The sequence below is a fragment of the Echeneis naucrates genome, chromosome 22 (genome assembly GCF_900963305.1).
Source record: "Echeneis naucrates chromosome 22, fEcheNa1.1, whole genome shotgun sequence".
Classification (NCBI taxonomy): domain Eukaryota; kingdom Metazoa; phylum Chordata; class Actinopteri; order Carangiformes; family Echeneidae; genus Echeneis; species Echeneis naucrates.
The window spans coordinates 554,765-579,438 of record NC_042532.1 but is presented as its reverse complement, the minus strand read 5'-3'; the positions used below and the strand labels follow the sequence as shown (position 1 = coordinate 579,438).

General features: G+C 38.8%; 1 protein-coding gene across 1 annotated transcript in view; it reads left to right on the top strand.

Annotated features, from left to right (window-relative positions):
- Positions 1-7,228, top strand: part of nrxn3a (neurexin 3a) — a 142,778-nt gene extending 135,550 nt beyond the window's left edge. The window contains 2 exon segments of the mRNA XM_029493515.1: positions 6,295-6,356; positions 6,359-7,228. Of these exon segments, the coding sequence (XP_029349375.1) occupies positions 6,295-6,356; positions 6,359-7,228 (932 nt within the window).
- Positions 7,229-24,674: the final 17,446 nt, after the last annotated feature.

Sequence of the window (24,674 nt, the reverse complement as noted above, 5' to 3'; positions counted from 1 at the left end):
CCACCCAATTGAAGAATACTCTCCAGGAGTCTATCATAAAGAGAAGAATTCATGAGAGTACATACAGAGAGTTCACTACAAGGTGTAAACCATTAATCAGTCACAAAAATAGAAAGGCCAGATTAGACTTGCCAAAAAACATCTGAAGAGGCCAGCACAGTTCTGGAACGGCATTCTTTGGACAGATGAAACTAAGATCAACCTGTACCAGAATGATGGAAAGAAGAAAGTATGGAATAGGCTTGGAATGGCTTATGATTCAAAGCACACCACATCTTCTGTAAAACATTGTGGAGGGAAAGGAATGCGAAAGCAAAATTGTATGGTGTACGGAGTCAATCACCAGATCTTAACCCAATCAAGCATGCACTTACATAAGACAAAACTTAGAGCTGAAAGACCCACAAACAAGCAACAACTGAAGACAGACAGCCTGGCAAAGTATCACAAAGGAGGAAACCCAGTGTTTAGTAATGTCCATGGGTTCCAGACTTCAGTCATTCCCTGCAAAGGATTCTCAACAAAGTATTAAAAATGAACATTTAAAATTTTCTAATGTTCATTTGTCCAATTACATTTGAGCCCCTGAAATTAGGAGATTTAGTTTAAAAAAAAAAAAAATTCAATTCCTAAATGTCTTATAGGATATTTTTGTTCAACCCCTTGAATGAAACCTGAAAGTCTGCACATCAGTTGTATCTCAGTTGTTTCCTTTCATATCCAATGTGGTGGCATGCAGAGCCCAAATCGTGAAAATTGTGTCACTGTCTAAATATTCCTAACTTCATATTCAACTCCAGTCACAAGGCAAGCCAGTGGTAGGGTTGTGCTGTTCCTAAGCCAGCACAAATGGGGAAGTTTGTGACAGGAAGGGCATTTGGAAAAAAAAAAATTATAAAAAAAATCTATCTATATATTATATGTGTATATATATATTTTATTTCTATATTTCAAATAATGTTCTAATAGTATTCATGTATAACTTTTACTCTATCTATATGTGCTTTTACTGTATCTGTATCAGCAGTGATTTCAATGTATTACGACACTCACCAATATATTTCACTTCAACCTGGCATTTTTCAGATTATGCTGCTCATACCGCACACACCGTTTCAACATGAATCAGAATAACAGGCAGATAACAGCAATGCATTACACTTGACAAGAAATGAATGGTCTCCATTCATTTTCAACTGAAGATAGTTAGACATGCCATCTTATGGAATATTCCTCTGTGATTATATCTTTACCTACATGTCAGTAGCATGTAGGTACCATTAGGAAGTGGAATTATACATCAGAAGACATTGTGAGGATAAAGCTGATATCCATTATACTGCTTAGTCAGTAAATGTTCATGTATCTTTCTAAATTTGGAAGCATTCATAATACAACTAAATTTGCATAATCTACTTCTTGTAGAAAACTGTAAATCAAATCCCTTCAGATTAAATGTATGAAATGAGAGTATGGAGATTTTTGACCCACAGTATTAATAACCTGCTATACAGAAACATTGATTGATTCGTCAAATAAGTCCACAAGTACATTATTTTGCACAGTAATGTATCATACCATTACCCAACAAATTGCTTCTATCTAAACCCACCAATGGTTACACAAGGCAACAACATGCACTGTGTTATGGCTATCAGCTTTAAGCTTGTCTTTTGATTCTTCATCATACTTGAATCTTAAATAAACTGCATCCCACATTCCATATTATACTACATGACACAATTAAATTAATGTGTTTTTTGTTTTTATTTTGTATTTTGTCTGCTATTAATGAAAATTGAGCTGTGTCCCAATGGCATACTACATAAAAATTCTTTCACTTTGGAAAAATTTGTAAATGAATTTACTTGGCATTGAATGTAATGATAATGAACACTGTGTCACATTGCAACATGCTAAAGATATAAAGAATTAACTGTACCTTTATTAAGCTGCAGTTTGACTGATGTCTGTCAGCATGCAAGTTATATCAAATTGCTTATTGTCAGTAGAAGCTTTCATATTACCTCATATTTATTTATAGTAAGGGATTGGGACACAGAGTCTATATCTGATTTTTCTAACATTAATCAGTCTTACTTGCCCTCAGTTTGCTGTGTTTCTTTTCTATCTTCCCTAAATGCAACTTACTTTAAGCATGCACCAACATCCTGCAGTATGACTAAAACCAAACCAAAGATGAATAATAACCCATTCTCAGCCAATACCATACAGTATCTCTCTGATGTACACCCAGACTGCTCAGACAGTTCATGTTTAAAGATTGACATTACAGAATGATTAACTATCAAAAAACACATGAGAGAGGAGCCTGTCCAGTAGTCAATTGCCTCTCTTGAAAGTGCTTGTTTCTACTGTGTGTATATAGTTGTAGGGTCTGCAAAATTTTACATGGCTTTGTTCTTCCATCCTAATGTATTCTCATTTTGTAGTTTTAACTGGTCATATTTTTTGCATTAACCAACTGATCACTGGCATCTTTATTATGATTATGGTTTTTGGCTTATTAAGTATGTTTGGTTTGCTTGCTTTTTATGTCAATCAGATATTTTAATCATGGTGTTTAATATTTTTTGATATTTGACTTTTGGGATTTGGAACTACTTTAGAGACTAACTTGTGCATTTTACTTGACAGAAAATGCAGCAATTACTGAATGCAAATCAAAAGCTTAACATGCACAATCAAATCCACCAGCAGATTTTTGCAAACTTACGCCCACAAATTAGTAGCTGAAGCAGTTTCAGGTCCACCTCTCAGATAACTTCAATTTTTTATCTACCTTGACAAAACAATTTTTCTTTTTTTTTCTTTTTTTTTTGCTGAATGATATTTCTATTGTGAGAAAAAATTAATTGCATGGCTAATAAGTTGCAGTTTAGGGTTTGTCAGACTTGTCAGTGTTAGAGTTCTTCTGTTCTTTTCTGTAGATGGGCATTGCTCATTATTTGTATATCCCCACCCTTCCTTACAGCCAAAAGCTCTAATGCCGCCCGACCGCTTCGTACTGCCTTTACATGGACATGGCAACTGACTTACACTGTCACCCCCATCATCCTCATTTCCAATGTAGTGTTTTCATAGGTCCCACCCCTTCTTCATCTTCTCCCTTGTCTTTACAGATATTGAAATAGTCATCCATCCATTCTACACTAAAGAACAAATGATAATTTAAGCAAAAAAAATTGTAACATAAATAGATTTTAGATAATGCTGAAGTCTATTGCAGTGAAAAAATGTAGATACACATTTTTTTGTAAAAGCAAATTATTTACCAGGAAAAAACAAAATCTAAAAAAAAATGAATTATGGTGTACATTTTTTATGTGGTGTGGATGTATGTGTTGTTGCCTCCCTGTACCATCTTCTTTTTAAGATAGAAAACACTCATTGGAGAAAAATGACATTTAACGGCACCAAGTGACTATCCAACATTCTTACACAATTTTTCCTTTGTAAATTCTTCTCCTCATGCCTAAATCTTGTGGGCAATTTGTTGATGTAAGTTCACAATATATTGTCTGTGTGTTTTCATTATCTTAATACTTTTTCTTTTTTTAAGATGCTGTTTGTAGTGTAATGTGGTGGCTGGAACATTTCAAAATTTATACTCCCCTTGTGTATTACGGTAAAAGCAAAGCAGCTAATGAACATGGTTGGTGTTACATGTAGCAATTTTTACAATCTTACATTATTGAATGAATATTTATATTCATTGAACTACATTACTAACACCTTATATTAACACAAAATGCTACATGTACTACCTCCAAGAAATACAGACTAATTCAGAACCAATGTGAGCTTACAAACATCTCTGCAAAGGAGCCCTTTTCTAATATTTCAAACTGCATCTCTGATTGAAATTGTGGACAATGACAACTAAATATTTATATTGTTTGAAAATAGAGAATAAACTAGCCTTTACTGAGCTACAGCGTTGTGTGCTTGTGAATGTATATGTTGATGTTTGTGATAATTTGTCTGTCTGTCACATATTATTTAGTTTGGGTTGATATACATTTTGGAATGTGCATCAAAGTTTCCGTGTGCAGATGCTTTGGCAGTGGATATTTTTCATGTCAATGGTAATTTGAATGTTCACTCCTGTGTTATCTGCTTGGGTTAGAATTACATCCACTTACATCCACAAATATTTCTGGAATGCATTTAAATAAACTTTCAAAGGGAAATAGAATTCAAATACAAAAAGGCTTTGGTGCAGAAACTGAAGAGATATGAAAAATAAAGTTAAGGAACAGCTAATTTAAAACTCAGGACACCAAAACAACTGAAGCTGTAGGAGACAGGAGTAATATGGATAGAGCAAATAGATAATGCCAAGGCAGAGATGTATACCAACAATGGAACAGAAAGTCAAAACAAAGTTCAAAGGTTTGATTGATCATGGTCCACCCTATGATTCAGTTCAGTTTCTAGTTATCCTCATCTGCCATTATGGTGTTCTTCAATCCATACATAATCTGCAGAAATTCAAGATGTGCAAGGAGGCTCTTAATGGGGTCATGCTTATAATACAGTGCTAAAGTGAACATAATTACAGTTGCCTTTGTATTGAGTTACTTACGTATTTGACTAATATTTACGAGTGCTGCGTCATGCTTGCATGTATATGCACTTCAGGCTCTAGGTGGGCACACTCACACATTTTTGAGTGGCCAACTGTTAAAGTGATAGTCATTAATTTTCATTTTGTGTATTTCAATACCTCATTTTTGCAACACACATATAGTACTAGTGTTTCATGTGGAGGATTCTTTGCAGAGTTTAGAATGTAGTCAGTCTTTTTTTTTATTTTTTATTTTTCTTTTTGAAGGTTGAACCGTTATGGCACTCGATAATTTTACTGCACCCACTGGATGAAAGAATATATAAACACCTTTAAGGGGTGAGCATTCAGTTGACTTTGCGCTGCCATTGACAATGAATGAACATAAAATTAAAGTTATGGTTTAACAGAATTTTCATGGTGACAGAGCTGCTCTAATTGGTTTCTTGTTGAATAATAGTCTTCTTGTTGAAGAAAATAAATTAAAGAGAAGAAAAAAGAGGTTCCCCATGTCATCAAAATTGTGATAGTAGAACAAGTTAATGAAACTAGCATGATGAAAAGTTACAATATCTAGCTGCACTGGACTTCCATCATCTTGAATAGTATATGAATCCATTGGTCGTCATTCATGACACAGAAATCAAAAATCCAAAAAAATCAAATCAAGCCATATTTATTTCTCTAGCGCTGAATGATAACATTCAAGTTACATCAAGGCACTTAGCAGCACTTAGAGCAACAATCTTTATACCTTATAACCTGCAAATTTGATTGTCACTTGCCCTATATTAAGTCTGAATTAATAAGTAGGTAAGTGGGAAATACATATACAAATACATTTTTGATTTACTTAATTTTCCACAAGTGGCCGGTACATTGAAATGAAGCTTTGAATTAAACATGCACTTATTGGTTAAGTTATTATAAAAACATATTGCTGAGAATGTACATTCAGTTTTATATTGATCCAGATTCACATTTTTCAAGTGCTTTTCCCCTTCTTCTTTTCCTTCTCTTTTCCTAGTCTTCCGTTTTTAATTTTTACAAATAATTCCAATCCAGAACATCTCTGCATCTGAAAAAAGTTTGCATAACTATAACTTTAAGAATTTATTTACTGCAGTTCTGTAAGAAGCAAGAGGTTTAAGCTGGACAGAGCCACTGACACTGTCAGTGTGTCGTTTCAGTCATAATGTAAACTTTTTTTCTGTCTGAAATTTATAATTGACTGAAATTGATTTTACTCGATATACTTTTAAATTATACTTTCATAAACATATATTGTCTTATTCAATAAAGAGAAAAAGCAAAGGAATAACAATGACTATGTTATATTTTGATTTAAACTTTCAAAATCCAAGTCTGCTGAATACACTTTTATCGCTGTGAATGCTTCAAGTTTATTAGTTTACATTTGAAGGTTGAGGATGTGTTTCCTTTTAATATTGAGAAAAAAATCACATGTGAATTCAAAGGTAACTTTATTTGACGTTTTTGCCTCATACTTAAAAACCTCTTAAACCTTTTGAAAAAAAAAAAAAAAATTACATTTTCTTTCAACTTGCTTGCTCAGCACTCTTAAATTGATATGCCAAGATAATTGTAATGCCACATTTTGTGTCCCTGTTTAAATGTATCCAATTTTGTATTTTGCTTAAATTTTCCATGCTGTCCTCTAACCTGTTTGTCTCCAACCCCAGGAGCTGAGTTAGTCATCCCAGTACTTGAGGATCCATTAGACCACCCCTTTGTAGCTCCTCGTACACACCCTTCATCCCCACTCCCTCAACCCACCACCCACTCGTCACCATTATTGAGACCACCAAAGAGTCCCTGTCCAAGGCCAATGAGGCGGGGGTACCTTGCTTGTCGGACCGAGGCAGCGATGATTGTGATGATGATGGCTTGGTGATATCGGGGTATGGCTCTGGGGAAGCATTCAAGTCTAACCTGCCCCCTACTGATGATGAAGATTTTTACACGGCCTTCTCCTTGGTAACAGATAAGACCTTGTCCACGTCAGGCTTTGAAGGTGGCTACCAAGCTCACATGCCCAAGACTTGTAGACTTAACAAACCAGTCTCCAGATGCAGTAGGACTACCACTATACCACTAACTGCCGACCAGAGCCGCACCACCGCCACCTCTGCCTCCACCGCAAACCTCCACAATGCTCCGGCCAAACAGCCGGCTGGCAATATGAATAACCGCGAGCTAAAACCCCAGCCCGACCTAGTGTTGCTTCCATTGCCCACATCCTTTGAGGTAGACAGCATCAAGATGAGGGGCCCCTTAATAACCTCCCCAATGTTGCATAATATACCCACAGCACTTCCCACAGAGCCGGGCGTCAGGCGAGTTCCAGGGCCCTCGGAAGTGGTCCGTGAATCTAGCAGCACCACCGGGATGGTCATCGGAATTGTGGCGGCCGCTGCCCTGTGCATCCTCATCCTTCTCTATGCCATGTATAAGTACAGGAACAGGGATGAAGGCTCCTACCAGGTGGACGAGAGCAGGAACTACATAACCAACTCAGCTGTACAGAGCAATGGTGCTGTGATAAAGGAAAAACAGCAGAACTTGAAAGGCAGCAACAAGAAACAGAAAAATAAGGATAAAGAGTATTATGTGTGACTGGGAGACTTATATTAACACAAGAGATTGAAGAAAAAAAGCACTAATCACTTATCAGTTTCCTTGTGAGGAGCTATGACAAATGATGGTATACCATGGAACTTGAATAATCTTTTACTGTGCTGAGTAGTTGAACTGATGATATGTACTGTAATATAAAGCACACTTACTATTGTAAGCATAATAGCAAGGCTAAATAGCAACTTTAGAGATCTTACTCTTCTATCTGGTGAGAGACGTTATCAGTATAGAGATTTTTCACAGCTACGCCATTCTCCCAAGAAACTTTTAGAGCTATATGATCCTTGGCATAAACAACAAACCTTTAGTAAATTTGTTAATTACTAAAGGTCCATAATCTTTTTACATTTTCACCATGTAAACAATATGTAGTATTTAAAATGAGGGGTCAAATACATGAGCACCATAAAAGTAAAAAAAAAAAAAAAGATTCTGTACCAGGATATGATAAATTTTATGGTTTTACATTTACAAGTGTGGTGTCTTATTTTTTTCTTTATGCAAAAGAAAAACATTACAAAAATAACATCAAGGGGGAAAATAATGTCGATAAAATGAAACAAAGGGAGCAAATTGGCATATGAATCTGTTAACTCAGACATCGGATTTGCTATAGTGATTCTTATTATCTTATTATCTGCGTCAAAAAAACAGTCTCTCGGTAAGAAGAGCAGAGGCTGATTATAAAATGAATGCCATTCTAATCCTATAGTGAAGTTCAAAAGGTAGAAATGTTCTCCTTGGACACTATTCTCTAAATGCCAAAATAGCTTCTTGTTGTCAAATCAACAGTTAACCCTTATCTTTTCTTCAAACCCTTCAAAATACTAACTACAGAAAATGATCTCTTCAAGAAAAGGTGCACAGCCAATGGTGGTTTTATCTTTTTTTCTTGCAAAATTGTATGTTGGTTCATTGTATATTGTTCTCTTTTCTATGGATTCAGGAGAAAGACAAATGCAGTACAAAACTGTTACCACAATGTCTATACAAAAATAAATCAAATGTTGAAAGTGTGAATTCTATCTGCTGTCACAATCAGCTGCGTCAAAAAAACAAGAAATTTGTTTACATATTTTATTACACACTAGCTGTTGTACTTTGTAGGTAGGAAATTGTACATATCCATGACAGTTGTAATTTTTTAGTACCTCTATTGTACAGACTGAAGATATGGTTTATCAGCGTATTTGACATGATGGAACCTATTAATGTTACTTTACTTGGAGAAAAACTTTAATCAGAATGTGGAGAATCATATTGATATAAAGAATAAACATGTATTGTTAGCCTAGAGATCTAACTAGATGATGTTTCTAAAGTTGCATGAATATTGAACTACTTGCAGTTGTCCAACAAATACAAGTGCCCATCCTTCTGTATAATCGCTTTCTTGTTCTGGGTTACACTAGTGTTCTTTATTTATTTATTTATTTGAAAGAAAATAAATTCTAATTCAAAGAGGCCAATTGGTGGGGCTTAAAGAGTCAAAGAAACAAAATTTAAAAATTTGTTGTTTTTGTGTTTTGTTTTGTTTTTTGGTCTGGTCACCTCAAATCATTGTCTTGTTACTTTATTATTAGTTTACTTCTACATCTGCTGTCCTTTTATTTTGCCATTTTCTACCACTGGCATTTAATGGTTTGGATATGTAGTCTTTCTCTCAACTGGGATTCAAACTTTTGTGTTAGAATTGTTACTTTTAGCAAACTTTTTCATCAGTTTGATAATAAATAAAATATAATTTTTTTCTCCAAAATTACACTGTAGTCCTTGGGTAAATCCAAATCTGCAGTTACTTATAGCACTACTGTAAAACTTTGATATTTGTCCTGATTATCAGTGTGGAATCATTTTGATTCAACAGTAGAGAGAAAGGGTTTGAAAACATTTATTTATATCTGTACGTTTCAGTTACAAAAAAAAAGATCCAGCTTCAGCAAAATTCCTTTATCAGAGCTGTGAGAGTGTTGGTTTTATCTCTTTGACCGTAGAAGGAGACAACAACAAAGTCAGAAGAACATAACAAATATCATCAGGTTTTGTTTCAAATGTTGCTACATTTGAATTCAGGCGCATGGACCCACCTGGCATCCTTAGTTGCATCCCTAACCCTAACCCTAACCGAATAACATGAAAGGTGGTTAAACAAAAGTAATAATAATACTAATAAATGATAAAGAGATGAGGATCAGAATAATAAGGCTAAAAGTTGAAGTGTTCTAAAGTTAAGAATGATTGCACTAAAATAAGTTGACAGTGGGATTATGAATTATTAACTGTTGTGAAATGATAACCAAGTTGAGTTCAAAATGGGTGAAATGGAAAAGTGGTGTTCATACAAAAAGCGGAAGTGCAACCAAATGGCCTCCAAAAGGGAACTTTTGATGGAGCCAGTCTGAGCTAATGGAAAGTACCTAACGCACCAGATCAAGATAGATTATTCAGTATGATAATCAAATGAGGTAATGTTATAATTGATTCGTGCTTGTATTGCTGGGTGTGGAAAAAGTGATGTCTTGTATAAAAAGATAGTGTTAGGGGAGTTCGCTTTAGCCACGTTAGAGAGAACACTGGCAAGTGAGGATGCACCGGAGATTGAATCCCTGGACAAAGAGGAACTTAGCAAAGGACCGAGGCTGAGGACAGCGAGGGATTGAGCTTTAGGAGTTCTCTTTCCGGCAACCAACACCCGGAGGTACCGAAGGATAGCTGACAAAAAGGAAAAGTTACTTCTGATGAAGAAGGAAGAAAAAACAGACCACCAACTAGAAGGCGAAGAAACCTATCCAGAAATGGCACATGGTGAGCCTCCACTCTCCCTGCCATTGAAAAAGGGGAAGTGAGATCTGATCTGCCACACCCGATGACCGAGCATCAACACCTCATCGTCGAAGCAGTGATTTTCCTCGGCAGAACGGGTTGAAACAGGTTGGCACTAGCTATGCAGGCTACTCACATCCCACAAAGCAAAACAGAATTAGATCAGATTTAAGGTAGTGTTGAGATTTCAAGATTTTTACTATGAATTTTGGTTGATTTGAATTAAGAACGTATTTTTTAACTGCACTGCTGTATTAACCCTACTGCGTACTGGCAGCTGGAGGAAGCAGGGTAGACATTTGGATGTAGGCATTTAGAAGCTAGGTGAGTTTCCTCATTACCAGCTTAAGAGATTCTACTCAGGACAGAGCCTGCTGGAAATTTAGATTCTGACCCTATAACTGGAGAGCTGGACCAGTGGAGTAATGTAACAGGGGCTTACACTGGGGATCTGACAACTTAGATTTACTTAATTTCTGGTACCACTAGTACGACACCACTGTAATAATATCTGATGACCGGTGACCATGAGTCATTAAATGCCCTTTAATGCCCGGTTTCCATACTGCATCTTGGGGAAGATAGGATAGGCTGCACAGGACCTACTGCTAGAGACTGGGAAATGTTTGGAGATAAACAAAATAAATAAAGAAAGTAATAAATAAAAAAGTTACTTAATTGTTTACTCCCCTTATCTTTCAACAATTGACATTCAGAAACATTTAATTGCTGTTAATGAGTAATTTAATTGCTGTTGACCTGGACTGAGGAAGTAGTCGGAAGGTGGAAAGAGCACTTCAAGGAACTTGAGTTGAACAACTCCACAGTAGAAAAGCCCTGGGGATTGATGAGATCCGTCCGGAAATGTTGAAGGCTCTGGGTGTTAAGGGGCTGTCGTGGTTGATACGCCTTTTCAATATTGCGTGGAAGTCTGGAACAGTACCAAAGGAGTGGCAGACTGGGGTGGTGGTTCCCTTGTTCAAAAAAGGGGACCAGAGGATGTGTGCCAATCACCGGGCCTCTCTTCTGGAAAGGAGGTCCGACCGATTGTTGAACCTCAGATTGAAGAGGAGCAATGCGGAATTCAGTCCTGGTCGCTCTACTCTCGCACGTCGACTGGGTATGTTGTGGGAGGTGCTGCGGGAGTATGGGGTGAGGGGATCTCTGCTGAGGGCCATCCAAGCTCTGTATTCCCAAAGCAAGAGCTGTGTCCAGGTTCTCGGCAACAAATTGGACTTGTTTCAGGTGGGGGTTGGCCTCTGCCAGGGCTGCGCTTTGTCAGCAATCCTGTTTGTGATTTTCATGGACAGGATATTGAGGCGTGATCGTGGGGGAGAAGGGCTGCAATTCGGGGAGCTGAGGGTTACATCCCTGCTTTTTGCAGATGATGTGGTCCTATTGGTTCCATCGATCTGTGACCTGCTCACTGGACAAGTTTGCAGCCAAGTGTGAAGTGGCTGGGATGAGGATCAGCACCTCTAAATAGGAGGCCATGATTCTCAGCAGGAAACCGGTGGCATGCATACTCCGGTTAGGAAATGAGTCCTTACCCCAAGTGAAGGAGTTTCAGTATCTCAGGGTCTTGTTCGGGAGTGAGGGCAAATTCCACAAAAACCATTTTTCACCACCAAATTTTTATTTAACATTCTTTAGCTGTGAACAATGTCTCAAAGTAATGTTTAACATGAATTTATAGAATTAGACATAAAATAACTGCAGTGAAAATACAATTAGGCAAAGAAAATGTATTACAAAATGATAATGTAATGTAAAATTTAAATGGAAAACCAAAGACCAAACTCAACATAAAGTCGTGTGTGTGTGTGTGTGTGTGTGCGTGTGAATTCATGCACGAGTGGCATGTGGCACTCAGGTCAGAGTGGGCCTTGCAAACATAGGCGTCACATTTGCAGCATCTCAGGTTTGTTTTGTTGTCTCTAGGGGCACAGAGCTGACAGCGCTTCCTTTTCGGCCCATGTCCTTGTTGGGGGAGAGCAGCCAGGGCAGTGGCTGGGGCTGGGGCTTGCACACTCCTAACCAGACTGGCAGAGGCTGGTGTGCGGGGAATGTGCTGGCGCCTTTAAATAAGAGGAGTCACCAAAGGTTTCCCCAGCTCTGCTAGGAAAAGTCTCCGCTTGAAACTTTTCCCCTGATTCCAGGTTGGGTCAATGGCTGTCCACACCACATATGTGTTGAAAGCAGACATATCAAGGATGTTGTGGAACAGTGCCACAGGCCAGCAGGCCAGGTCATTCGATTGCAGGTGTATGTACCAGTAAGCTGCAATAAAAGGAACAATAAATAAGAGATTGGGAAGAATTGTGAATCTGCTGTACACAAAATGCTGTGATTCACATAAATAAAAATAAAATAAAATGCATGATGGATGTAACTTTGCATTACCTTATCCAGGCAGTCAACGCCTTCTTTGTTCTTGTTGTAGTCCTGGATCATAAGGGGCTTCCTGCCCTCTGTGGTGCTGACAGCTGTGTCTTTGTGTAGCGAGCTCACCAAGATGACATTTCTATTCTTCTTGGGAACATATGACACAAGAGCGTGTGTGTGACAGTGAAAGCTAATTTTGAGTGCCTCTCTTCCTCTGGTCGATACCCGTGCAGGGGGAAGTTCAGGCTTGTTCTTCCTCACTGTACCATGGTGAGCTTTCTTTTCAGCAGCTCCTGACCAAGAGCATATGATGTGAAGAAGTTGTCACATGTGATATTATGCCCTTGGAGACCGGTTGTCATGTCCAGGAAAACACGCATGCCCTGGTTTCCCCAGAATCTGTATCCCACAGACTTTTTGGTGTCTCATTGTTTGAGCGATATATTCCAACTAAAATCAACAGACCTATGTAGGCTTGGAGGTCTATGAGGTTGATTTCTCTCCAGGTGTCCCCAAACACACGGTTCCCCTCCAGGTTTGTGATCTCGAGTATAATTCCCTCAAGAGATGGGTTCACATAACAGACACCTGTCTAGTCTGTGTGAAGATATGATACATTGATTACTCTGGAAGGTGTGGTTCACATGGGGGATAGGCACAAAAGTGTGGGAAAGAGATGGGTTCACATAACAGACACCTGTCTAGTCTGTGTGAAGATATGATACATCGTTTCATTGGGAAGTTGGTTCACATGGGAGGATCGGCACATAAGTGCGGGAAAGAGATGTGTACCTGCAAAAGACATTGTTCAGTCTGAAATGTGTGTGTGGATGAATATAATCTGGATACCCATTCATTTCCTTTGGCGGTCACTTTTGACCGGGAACACCACAGGTGTAACAAGGTTGATTAAAACACTCAAAATTCAGTGAAAGAGGTGATCATCACTTTTATATGTTCAAGTGCATAGTGTGGAGAATATCATAAAGCCTTGAGGCAATCAGATGTAAAACAAAATATTTATGAGTGTTTTAAGTTGTAAATCGGTCAGATTTGACCCGAACAGGAGGGCTAATACACAATGTGACTACACAAACCCTCATCAAGAATCAACACCCGGGGACCCCAGTATCAGAAAAGCTGTTCTTTATCAACACTATAACGTGAGCCTAAACCCAGCCACATAAGAGTGAAATGAAAAGGAAAAAAAAGAACGTCAAAAAAAAACATGTGCTTTGGTGTAGACCACCAAAGCACATGCTGCACCTGATCTGTCCAAACAGCATCAGCCTCAGCCAAGAGCATCTCATATGCTATTTTCGTCAAGCGATGGAGCACACTTGGATGAACAAAGGGCTCAGAGAGTCTGCGACAATGTTTTCAGGACCCGGAATGTATTCAATGTCACACTGGTATGGTGTTAGCTTGGCAATCCATCTCTATTCAGACGCATCCAGTTTACCTTTGTGCAGGATATACATCAACGGGTTGTTATCTGTCTCTGCCCGTGTCCCTGCCCGTGTCCCTGCCGGAGTCCCTGCCGGAGTCCCTGCCGGAGTCCCTGCTGGAGTCCCTGCTTGAGTCCCTGCTTGTTTAACTGTCATCCCTTCATCTTAGTTATTTTGTAGTTTTTGGTTTTGTTCATCGTCAGCACCTCTGTTATTTTGTAGTTTTTTGGCTTTGCGTTAAAAATCCACTTTCACCTCAACCTGGATCTTGCGGCTCCTGCTTTTGGGTCCAACATCAGCCCTGCTCCCAATGTGACAGATTCAATATGCATCGCAATACACTGCCACCAATACAATATAATTGCGAAACACGGAAACCCTGTTGATTTGATGTGATACAAATCCCTCCTGTTTACGATACAATTCAATTCAAAAATGATTTGACAACGATATGACTTAATTATTAGAAGATTTGGTTTGATATGTGATAATTCGATACAGTTAGTTGGGGTTTGAGAATGTATTAGCCTAACCCATCAGATTTCCTACCTCAATAGCACAATTCTGCTTTACACATTGTAGTACACATTGTAAAGAAACTGAAGAGTGCAGTTAGCCTCTCTACTCTATTGTTTAATAAGTTCTACGTCAAATTCCCTGTTCTACTGTTGAATAACCAAGAGGGGCACTGCATAGCAGTGAAACCATCTGCACTAGGGATGAGGAGATTCACCGATTCACTTTGGTGGTCCAATACAAATATAAAGGATGTGAATGCACCAGTAGATTCAAAGTACATTGGATTTAATTTGCGGGAAATTTACAATGCATCTCCTCTAGCCTTTTTGCACCTGCAAATACCATGGTTAAATGTTGTTTTATTTTGCAGTATCTATTCCCTATTCTGACATATTTTCAGAGGCAACGTAAATGCTCTATCACATCCTCAGGCACTGACGCAAGCTTGCAGAAGTTGTACACAACAAAGATGGAGGGAAAATAGAGCCATATTAGCAACAACGAGGTATTTAATGCACCAAATAAGACGCATAAATCAAACGTGTGGCAATATTTCGGGTTTTTCAAGCAAGGAGGTCAACTTGACAAGACAGACGCAATCTGCAAGCAATGCCATTATTTTTGAATTCGTATTCAAAAATTTTTTATCATGAACAGGAGGAATTTGTATCACATCGTATCAATGGGGGGTTTCCGTGTATCGCAATGCATATCGAATCGACCTTAGTGGTGAAGATATACATCACTAATGTGTACATGATATATTCTCACTAATAATATATTTGTTGTGTTGCTCTAATGATTTAATTGGCAGTGAAAGTAACTGTAGCCTGTGAACTAATCAGTTTTACTTTGAAGCATTTTTCATATTTTATAAAGCCATGCCATTGAAATTAATATTTTTCAGATTCGTATTTATGTTTGCTGTTTAACTCTGTCGGAGATATTGAGTCATCTGTTGAAGCTATATTTATTCTATACTTTTCTATACAAAATGCAAACACAGCATTGTATGACATATCACACAATAAACTATACAAATATGGGTTTTGGGTCTGCTACAAAGTTAGGTCATGTCCATTAAAGGCGCTTTGACTTTGTTGTTGAGCCTTTAAAACAATTTCAATCATGCCTTATTAGTAGACATAGGGGAATATCTTTTCTGAATTAGGTGAAATAAACTGAGTGCCATTATTTTGTTAAGCCTAGTCAAAACTGTATTTTGGAAAATTTGGTAATTTTCTAATCAATGTTAGCGTTAGGGTAATTAGGCTAGTGTTCATCAGCAAGTGTTGAAGGATATGTGCAAATCATTTAGATTAGGGCCAAATCAAAGTGATTTGATTTATTATGAAGTGATTTATTTGACTTGTCTTATTTGTGATAAAGTCTACACTATTTAGATACACTGTGTAATATATTACATGTTAATATTATCTGAAGCAAACAAGAAGAAAAATGAGCGGAGAACGAATGGAGGGGGCCTGTTCCAGCAGATTACACGGCCTCAGAGGAGCTGGCCCTTGCAAACAATGAAGGGTGGCAGATCATGGAAGGGATACGAGGGGCTATTCAGTCCCAATGCTGGCAGCTCCCAGCAGCAATTCTTTTTCCAGGGTATGTATAAGTGCCTTGGTGGTAAAATAATAAATGCATATTTATTGTTTCTCAGATGAGAAAAGTCTAGGTAGATATTTTCATTCATTCATTTTCAACTGCTTTACCCGTTTCCGGGTCACGGGGTTGCTGGAGCCAATCCAAGCTCACATTGGACAAGGTGCGGGGTACACCCTAGACAGGTCTCATTAATGTCACAGGGAGAGGACATTGTGCAACCCTCCTTTCAGCCTGTGGCCTCCACCTCTAGGAAACCCATGCACGGGGAGAACATGCAATCTCCACACAGTAAGGACCAAGGCTGGGAACCGAACCCACGATCTTCTTATTGTGGGGCAACAGTGCTAACCACTACGGTAGATGTTTCAATAAATTAGAAATAATTAATTTTCTTTCTCATTAACGTCACAGGGAGAGGACATTGTGCAACCCTCCCTTCAGCCTGTGGCATACACCTCTAAAACTCTTAAACAAGGTGTAAGAGTTTTATCATTTCAGTCCTATGTCTACATTTTGAAAGTAATCCTTACCAAGAACACATAAGTGAATGATGAACATCAGCAATGATGATCTCTGTTGCTTGATGTGCAATTAATACATGTTGGAGCAGACAGAGAGCCCTTAATAAAAGAAATCTAGAGCTGGATAATGAGAAAAAAGAGCTGGAAATCAAGGAAATCAAGAAATTAAAACTTGAGCTCGAGTAACTAGGGTATACTTATGACTTTTCCTTTTCCTTGGAAAGGCAGACTTTAACAAATAATAAAACACATCCTGTGATTGGTGGTTTTTTTTTCTTCTTTCTTTCTTTTTTTTGTTGGGTGAAAACTTGCTGCTGATGGCTGCGTTACTGTAAGTGCATGGCTTCATTTGGTTGCATTACTTATATGGTTCAAATAGATTGCATATGTAACATATTCCCTCAAATGAGAATCTATATAGCTCATAGAGAATATTGTCAGAAAACGACAAACGGATCACTCCGGTCTGCCAGAAGAACTCTCTCCCTCCAAAGAGCACCCCTCTAACAATTCGGCCACCTAAATCCAATGGATTTTCCAGAAACGGTGAGGTCATGTTCAAGGAGGATGATCGGTGAAGGGGCGGCGCTGTTTATGCCCAACTTTAAGCCGAAAGTCAGAAAAAGAAACTGGTCCGGACCAGGTTATGTTCACCGCATAGGTTACTGGGGTGATATAGCCATCTTAAAAGAGAGCCACCTTCATGATACAGAAAAGTCTGGCTTTAAACTCGACATACCTCGCTAACGCGCTAATCTTGCTTTGTAGTACACCCCTTTGGGGTCTCAGGGATTGAGGGGAATGATGTTGCTCATAAACTGGCAAACAAGTCACTCTCAACATTAACAATTGACTTCAAGGTTTGTTTGGAAAAAGTGAAAGCTTTTGAATGATCAAATTGTTTAAGTTTAACCTTCTGTGGAAAAGACATATTTATTTCTGTTTACATGAGTGTTCAAAAGGAAGTTTGTGAAATCTAGTCAAAGAAATAATGTAATAGCAAGGCTACGATTTGGACATTGTGGGCTGGTAAGTTGTCTGTGTGTCATTGGACAGGCTGATAGCAACATGATAAACTCAACAATTGAAGCTATACAAGAAGAATAAAGAAATAAATGAAGAATAAAGTTTTGAAAGAATATGGGGAATGTCATTGTACAGCCAGTGCTAAATATCAATGAAAGGATTAGCAGTGCATCTGTGTAGTACAATGTCCATGTGCGTAGTATTTGGTATTTTTGTCAATCTCTTGATAAACCTTGGCTGAATGGATTCTATGGAGGTCGTTGTTGTTCTTCTCTGTGAGACAGCTGTTACTTTTCATCATTGCTCATGGTCTATCACAAGTCTGGAGTTGAAGGTCCTTCTTATATGGTACCTGTCCTGTAAGCCACATTCAAAAAGAAACAGTTGACTTTTTGTTTTATGGACCATGACCAAGCATTCTTACGCGACTCAAATTACATTAATTTTGCAGCATTTGTAGAATCTATGAATACCAAAACTTATCACTAGAAAAAAACTCACATTGCCACACAGAGTACATGCAAACCTCACTCAGAAGGGTATATGACCCAGAGTCATTTGAGCTGAGAAACCTTTTTGCTGTAACCCAATGATGGTGAATGCTAACCACTAATCTGCTCACTGAATGAAAAATACCTTTTTTAAGCAAGGTTTCAACGCACAAAACCATGAACCAAAGTCACTTATTTTCTCCTATTGTTATGTAAGCTTAAAGGCTCTGTAAATATGTAAACAAGGTTATAAATTGTAACATGACAGTAAAGAGCTATTTTCTTTGCAACAGATTTGCAAAAGACTTAAACTTCCTTTACTGTCCTTTCTCAAGTAACACAGCAGTGCATTTGGGGAACAAAATTATGTAAATTGGCTTCCAGAGTTTTAACAGGCAGTGCTGGGATGTAAGGAAGATAACAATGTGTAACAATGTGTAATAACAAAGTGCAGGCCAAAAGTTTGGACACACTTTTCTATTCATTTGAATGAGAAGGTGTGTCCAAACTTTTGGGATGTACTGTATATCTATATGAGTATAAGTGAATATATATCTAAGTCTAAGTCTAAAAAAGTGGCCTTCCAGAATTTTCCCTTTTTCAACAGCCCTATCTGATCCCTCAAAGGATTGTTATGCCAATAAAGCGCAGATTTTGGTCCAAGATGTTGGTGTGTCGAGCAACATCTTGTTGCATGGACATTCTTTTGCTGAAACTTGATGTGTGTGATTTGTGTGCCCACATCACAAGTGTACTGCCTATAATGAGCAGTGAATGATGGTTGGTATCAAATTACCCAGATGGACTCTGATGAAGTTATGGATTTAAGTGCATGGTGAAAGCTTTTTAAGTCAGCTATGAGTCAGACTCATAAAATGGGAACAGCAGTGTTTACTTTGCAGAAAACATGTGTACGATGGTTAAATGCAGCACTTAAACCAGTCACAAGCTTGTAGTTTCCATAATATTAGTTATTATTAAACTCTCATCTAACACCCATACCCTGTCCCCATACTCCACTGGCTCTTCTGCCTATTAATTAACAACTGCTGTGCACACTATTATATCTATAAAACGCTTCTGTGGTGAAAGAAGTGTTGATGCCATGATATACCATTAACATGCCATTAAGCTGCTCTCATATGCCTAGGCAGCCTGGTAGACATCATGTTCTGCTTGTCTGCTACCTCCTAGGGCACTTGCAGTGTAACTAACAGTGAGATTATTGCACTGTGACTTGCAGAGGCACACCGAGAATTATGATCCTCATCCTTTAAAGCAAATGTTTTTCAAAAGCATTAACTATATACTTTAATTTAGTTTCCAAAAACTATGTTAAATTTCACTCTCCTTATTGAAGAAATTAAAACTAGAAATGAAAATCTGTTTGATGTTGATTTGTTCCAGTTCAATTTAATGTTCTAAAGATTTTTTCTTCATGAACAGCAGCCTTAATCTCCACTTGTAGTGAAGGAAAAGACAGCCGTGAGAATTCTACTCATGTTCTTACACAAGACCTGGCTTAATGTGTATTTAATTCATTGATATATAGACAGTCCTGCCCTGCAGCAAGATTTTGGGTTTCACTGCTTGAAGAGGAAAAATTGGGCCAAGGGCCAGTGCATGCATCTGGGACTCCCACAAGGCGTTAAAACTCCAGGATCCCTCCCCTGCAACGCAAAGGAAGGATCATATCAGCGAAGCAGGCCAGCAGGTGCAACCTTCACATTAAAGAGCAACCAGTGCCTCCCTAATAAATGAATTTATGACTGCATCTGTTTTCAAGTCATGTGGTGGTGAAGCCAGGGAGACGGAGGAATGTTTTATTGGTAGTGGGGTGGGGGGTTCTCAACTAACTCCATGTTCAAGTGATATAAATAAGTGTTCTGCAGAACGACTATAAAACCTGTTGAAAACAACACTATCTCTTGAAATATCATGTGATCATTTCTGTTATCCCGGTCATGAATTGGCCAGGGACATTTTGAAATGTTTATTAAGTATATAAGAATTAAGATTTCAAGGGATTAATCAATATCTCTGACAGTTAAATAGGTAGGATAGGTTTAAGAGAACAGATGGGGGATTTGTTCCAGGTCTGAAATCACTGTGAATTTTCATATGAGGTTTACCATCATAAATCTGACAAATTAACATAATGAAATGGCTTGGACAATAAAATTTTATGATTTTTTTTTTATTTTTTATGAATAAGCAAAATATTCTTTCCAGAGGAATCATACTCATACATACTCATACTCATACATAGGACAGAGCTTATGGACCACTGTATGACCTCACTCTGCATTTTGATCTTGCTTGCTAGCATATGCCATCTTTGCACATACACATTCGAGCATAACTCTCTCTACTAATGTTACAATTCCTGTTTTTGTCAATTTTGTTATCACCCTCCACAGCTAGATCCCTGGACCAGAGGACATTGGGCATGCTTTGGGAGTGTTCCTCTCTTCCTCACTCCGGGGTTGTTCTCTGGTTCTGAGGGCTCTGCCGGGTCAACTCTGGTGCTTGTTCACTGGTTCTGAGGGCTCTGTCGGGTCAACTCTGGTGCTTGTTCACTGGGTCTGGGATGCTGCTGGCTCGTGACCCCACCACCCCACACCGGCGGTTCTCCGGCTTCTTCCCTCCTCTCCTCTCCTCCACTGCCCCCTCATTGCTCTGTTCTGCCCCTGCTTCTCCCTCCCCCCTGGGGCAAGTGGCTCTCTCCGGCTTAGGGGCGCTGTTTTGCAGCCAGCAGGCCCCTGTGGGTGGGCTCTGGCTTGGTGCCCTGGGGTTGACTCTCTGGCAGCAATGCCTGGTTTGCTGTCGTTTGCGGCTGTCGGAGGCCAAATCTGTGTCCTGTGTCCTGTGTCCATAGAGTGGTGGTGCCGGTGGGGGGGGGCTTTCAGTTGTGAGTCTACACTGCACTGCAGCCTCAAATACAGAGGTTCAGAATGCACTTAATGAGGTACTCTTACACAATCACACACACAGTCACGCTCCCCGCTCAAAGGCGGTGCTACACAAACAGACTGTGAACTGATGAAAGATACTAATATCTATGTTGAGTTGGTGTTACAGCCTCTCCCGACAAGTGACAGATACCTGACTAACAGTGTTTGCACACAAGTCATGAAATACTGCATGGAAGGCTGGCCAGACAGCAACCAACTCCAAGGTCAAACGCTACTGGCCTGAGAGACCAGTTCTATGCACACATGATGGACTTGTCCTGCGTGGCACATAGTTAGTTATACTGACAACATGAGTAATGATGTGCTAGAGAAAATACACGAGGGCCACCAGAGGGTGGTGAAATGCAGAGAACGTGCTGGTCAGACAGTGTGGTGGCCTGGACTAAGCAGTCAGATAAGTGAGCTAGTCCTCAACTGCAAAGAGTGCATCAAAGAAAGACTAGACACTAAAGAGCCTCTGATGCCAACCAAACTACCAGACAGGCCCTGGCAAAAACTGGGGCCAAACTGGGGCCAACAAGCCCAACAAGGACTACAGATGTGGTTATTCATTTGAAATCAATGTTTGCACGACATGGCACCCCAGAGACTCTTGTGAACGACAATGCCCCACAATTTTATGCACATGAAATGAAAAACTTTGCAGCTGATTAAGGAGCAGCCCAAAATACCCCCTGAGTAACGGCGAGGCAGAGCGTGCTGTTCAAGTGGTCAAAAATCTGCTTAAAAAGGCCAGAGACCCCTGAGTAACAGCTACAGCCCTGCCCAGTTGCTCATGGTATGTCGCCTCCACACAACGTTGACACTGAAACCAAGCTCTGCCAGATCTACACACACTCCAGCAGAAGGAGAAGGAGAAAAGATGGGTTGATACAAAATGTTTCAATAGGAGGCACAGACCATATTTGGATTTCTGACACAAAAACACAAGGCACAGTGACATAACTACACTACAGCCCATGGTCATATCTAATCAGCAGGCCACAAGGGAAACTGAGGAAAAACCATCCCCATCTTGTGCCAATGCCAGCGCCAGAGTTTCAGGATGAGAAACAACAGGAGAATCTGCCAAAAGTGAACACTCCATCAAAAGCAAGCTCAGCGACTTTGTCAACAACAACATCCCAGAGCATGCCCGGTGTCATGAGAACAAGGTCGGGCAGAGAAGTAATAAAACCAAGAGACTTAAGAGACTTAACCTGTGAGACTGTAAAAGAAAAATAAAGTTTAGTAGTGTAGTTAAGTGGTGTAGTAAGTGGTTTATAAATATGGTTTATAAGTTTTAAGTTTACCTCTTAAATTATAATACAAGTGACTAGAGAAAAGCATGCATCAGTGTTTGTGCTTCTGTCACATATTATACACTGCCATTCTCAGGGCTTTTACTCATACATAGCACGACACTGCCTGTAAATGATCATTGGACAGGTCATCAGTAATATAGTCTCCCAAATATTTAGCCTCAGTACACACTTTGAGGACAGTGCCAGACAGACAGAAGCCAGGAAATGACAGTTTGCTATCCTCTTTACTCCTGACAGTCATTATGTTACTTTTTCTAGCAATTTAATTAATATCAAAGTCTGTGTCATATTGCAAGCAAACCCTCAGTAACTGTTGAAGACCAGCACTATATGGAGAAAAGATAACTAAATCATCTGCATGCATTTAGGTGGTTGATGATGATGATGTTACCAACAACGCAGCCTGTACCACATCTGCTAAGCAGCTTTGATAGATCATCCATATAAATATTAAATAAGAAGGAAGACAGAATGCTTCCCTGTCTAACGCCATTGCATACACTAAATGGAGCAGACATAAAGTCACCCCACTTTACATACATTGCCTGATGAGCATACCAAAAAGCCAGAATCCTTATCAGATATTTGGGAACTCCTCTACTGTGCAACTTATAACATAATTTTTCATGGTTCACACGGCCCTAACCCTATACAGATCTAAAATCTCCTTTAAAGCGAAAATACACATATCTGTCCCATATCTATGTCTGAAGCCAAACTGGTTGTCAGATGCCACGACAACCTGTTCTAAACTATTCAATAAGGTCCTCTCCAGGATTTTGGATAAAACACTGGCCAGAGCTATAGGTCGATAATTCTCACTGCTATTTGTTTCCCCAGCTTTGTCTTTGATAATAGGCAGCAATACAACAGATAAAATGGAATCAGGTAAAATACCATGAACTAAAAAGCCAGTAAAACAAATGGCAAGCAGAGGACAGAGTTTTCTACTTGCAAGTTTTAAATGCTCAGCAGATAGCTTGTCCATACCACATTATCTTTTAACATCATAACTGCATCAAACACTTCTTATGGGGAGACTGCCAAAACTTCATTATTATCAATACTCCCCACTGTGAAGTTGTTACTTTTGACACAATTGAACAGTTCATAATAACATTTCTGCCACAATGGAGTAATTTCTTGTGCAGAGGCCTACTTGAGGCAAGTAGGGACTCTAAAATGTTATCATACAAAGAGCACAATTCAATACCATATATATATATATATATATTGGGCACACTTTCCTATTCATTTGAATGAGAAGGTGTGTCCAAACCTTTGGCTTATGTATGTTTGTCCATCAAAAACTTGTGTTTGTGTCTACTGCAGTAACATAGCTGTGATCTGAGTAAGTGCATAAACTTTTCTTTGTCTGAGGTCATTGTTTAACCTGATTGAATGTCTCAGCTTGTGGTCCTGCTGCTGTATGTATTCAAGGAGGGAATTTATAGCATCACACTTGTTTGTTTGCTTAAATGATGACTCATTTCCCTCTGCGTTGTATTCTTATAAAGGTTGTTGGCCATCTTGTTGTATTTTGTTGTGGTGTGTAATGATGTACCATGGGATAACAATGCAGCCATCTTGGAACTCTTCACCACATGTGCTTGGTGGTTTAATTTTATTAGAATTTGAGGGGGAAATTCTCCTTTCAAAAAAACATGGGCAGCTTACAGTTTATGCCTGAGACACTGCATGCACTTTGATCTTTTCTTTATATTTATTGATGGTAAAATTTATAAGTACATATTCTGTAAAAGGTAAAATAGGTGGAAAAAGCATAAGTAGCAGAACTTGGCATGCTGTCATGTGTTCTTACTAACATCATCATTGTAAAATTAGGAACATGGTTCCATCTTTCATGCAGATGTGGAAGCTTAAAATTGCATTCCATGGGCCTTGTGATATATTTCATCTGTGAATTTTCCACTTGGACTTTTGTCCAAAAACATTTAGTCCTTGTAACTTCCAATGTGCATCAGACTACTATGTCACCTTATTATTTCAAATGTAGAGCTGATTTTTTTGCATTTAGGGCTGCTCTGGAGGCACACAGAGAGAACAGCGCTGGTTCATAGATTACTGAGTTGGCAAAGAGAAAATGAAAGAGTGTAAATGTAAACAATATCTAAACATCAAACTTCTAAGTTAGAAAGCTTTGAATTTACATCACTTCTGTGGCATCAGGTTATTCATCAACCCACATCATTAACCAAAATATTGCAATTATTTTAAACAAAGGTAGGAGAAGGCCATCATTAAATTGTCAATCTGTATGATTGAGGTAAAGAGGATAAGGGAAGTAAAATGGTG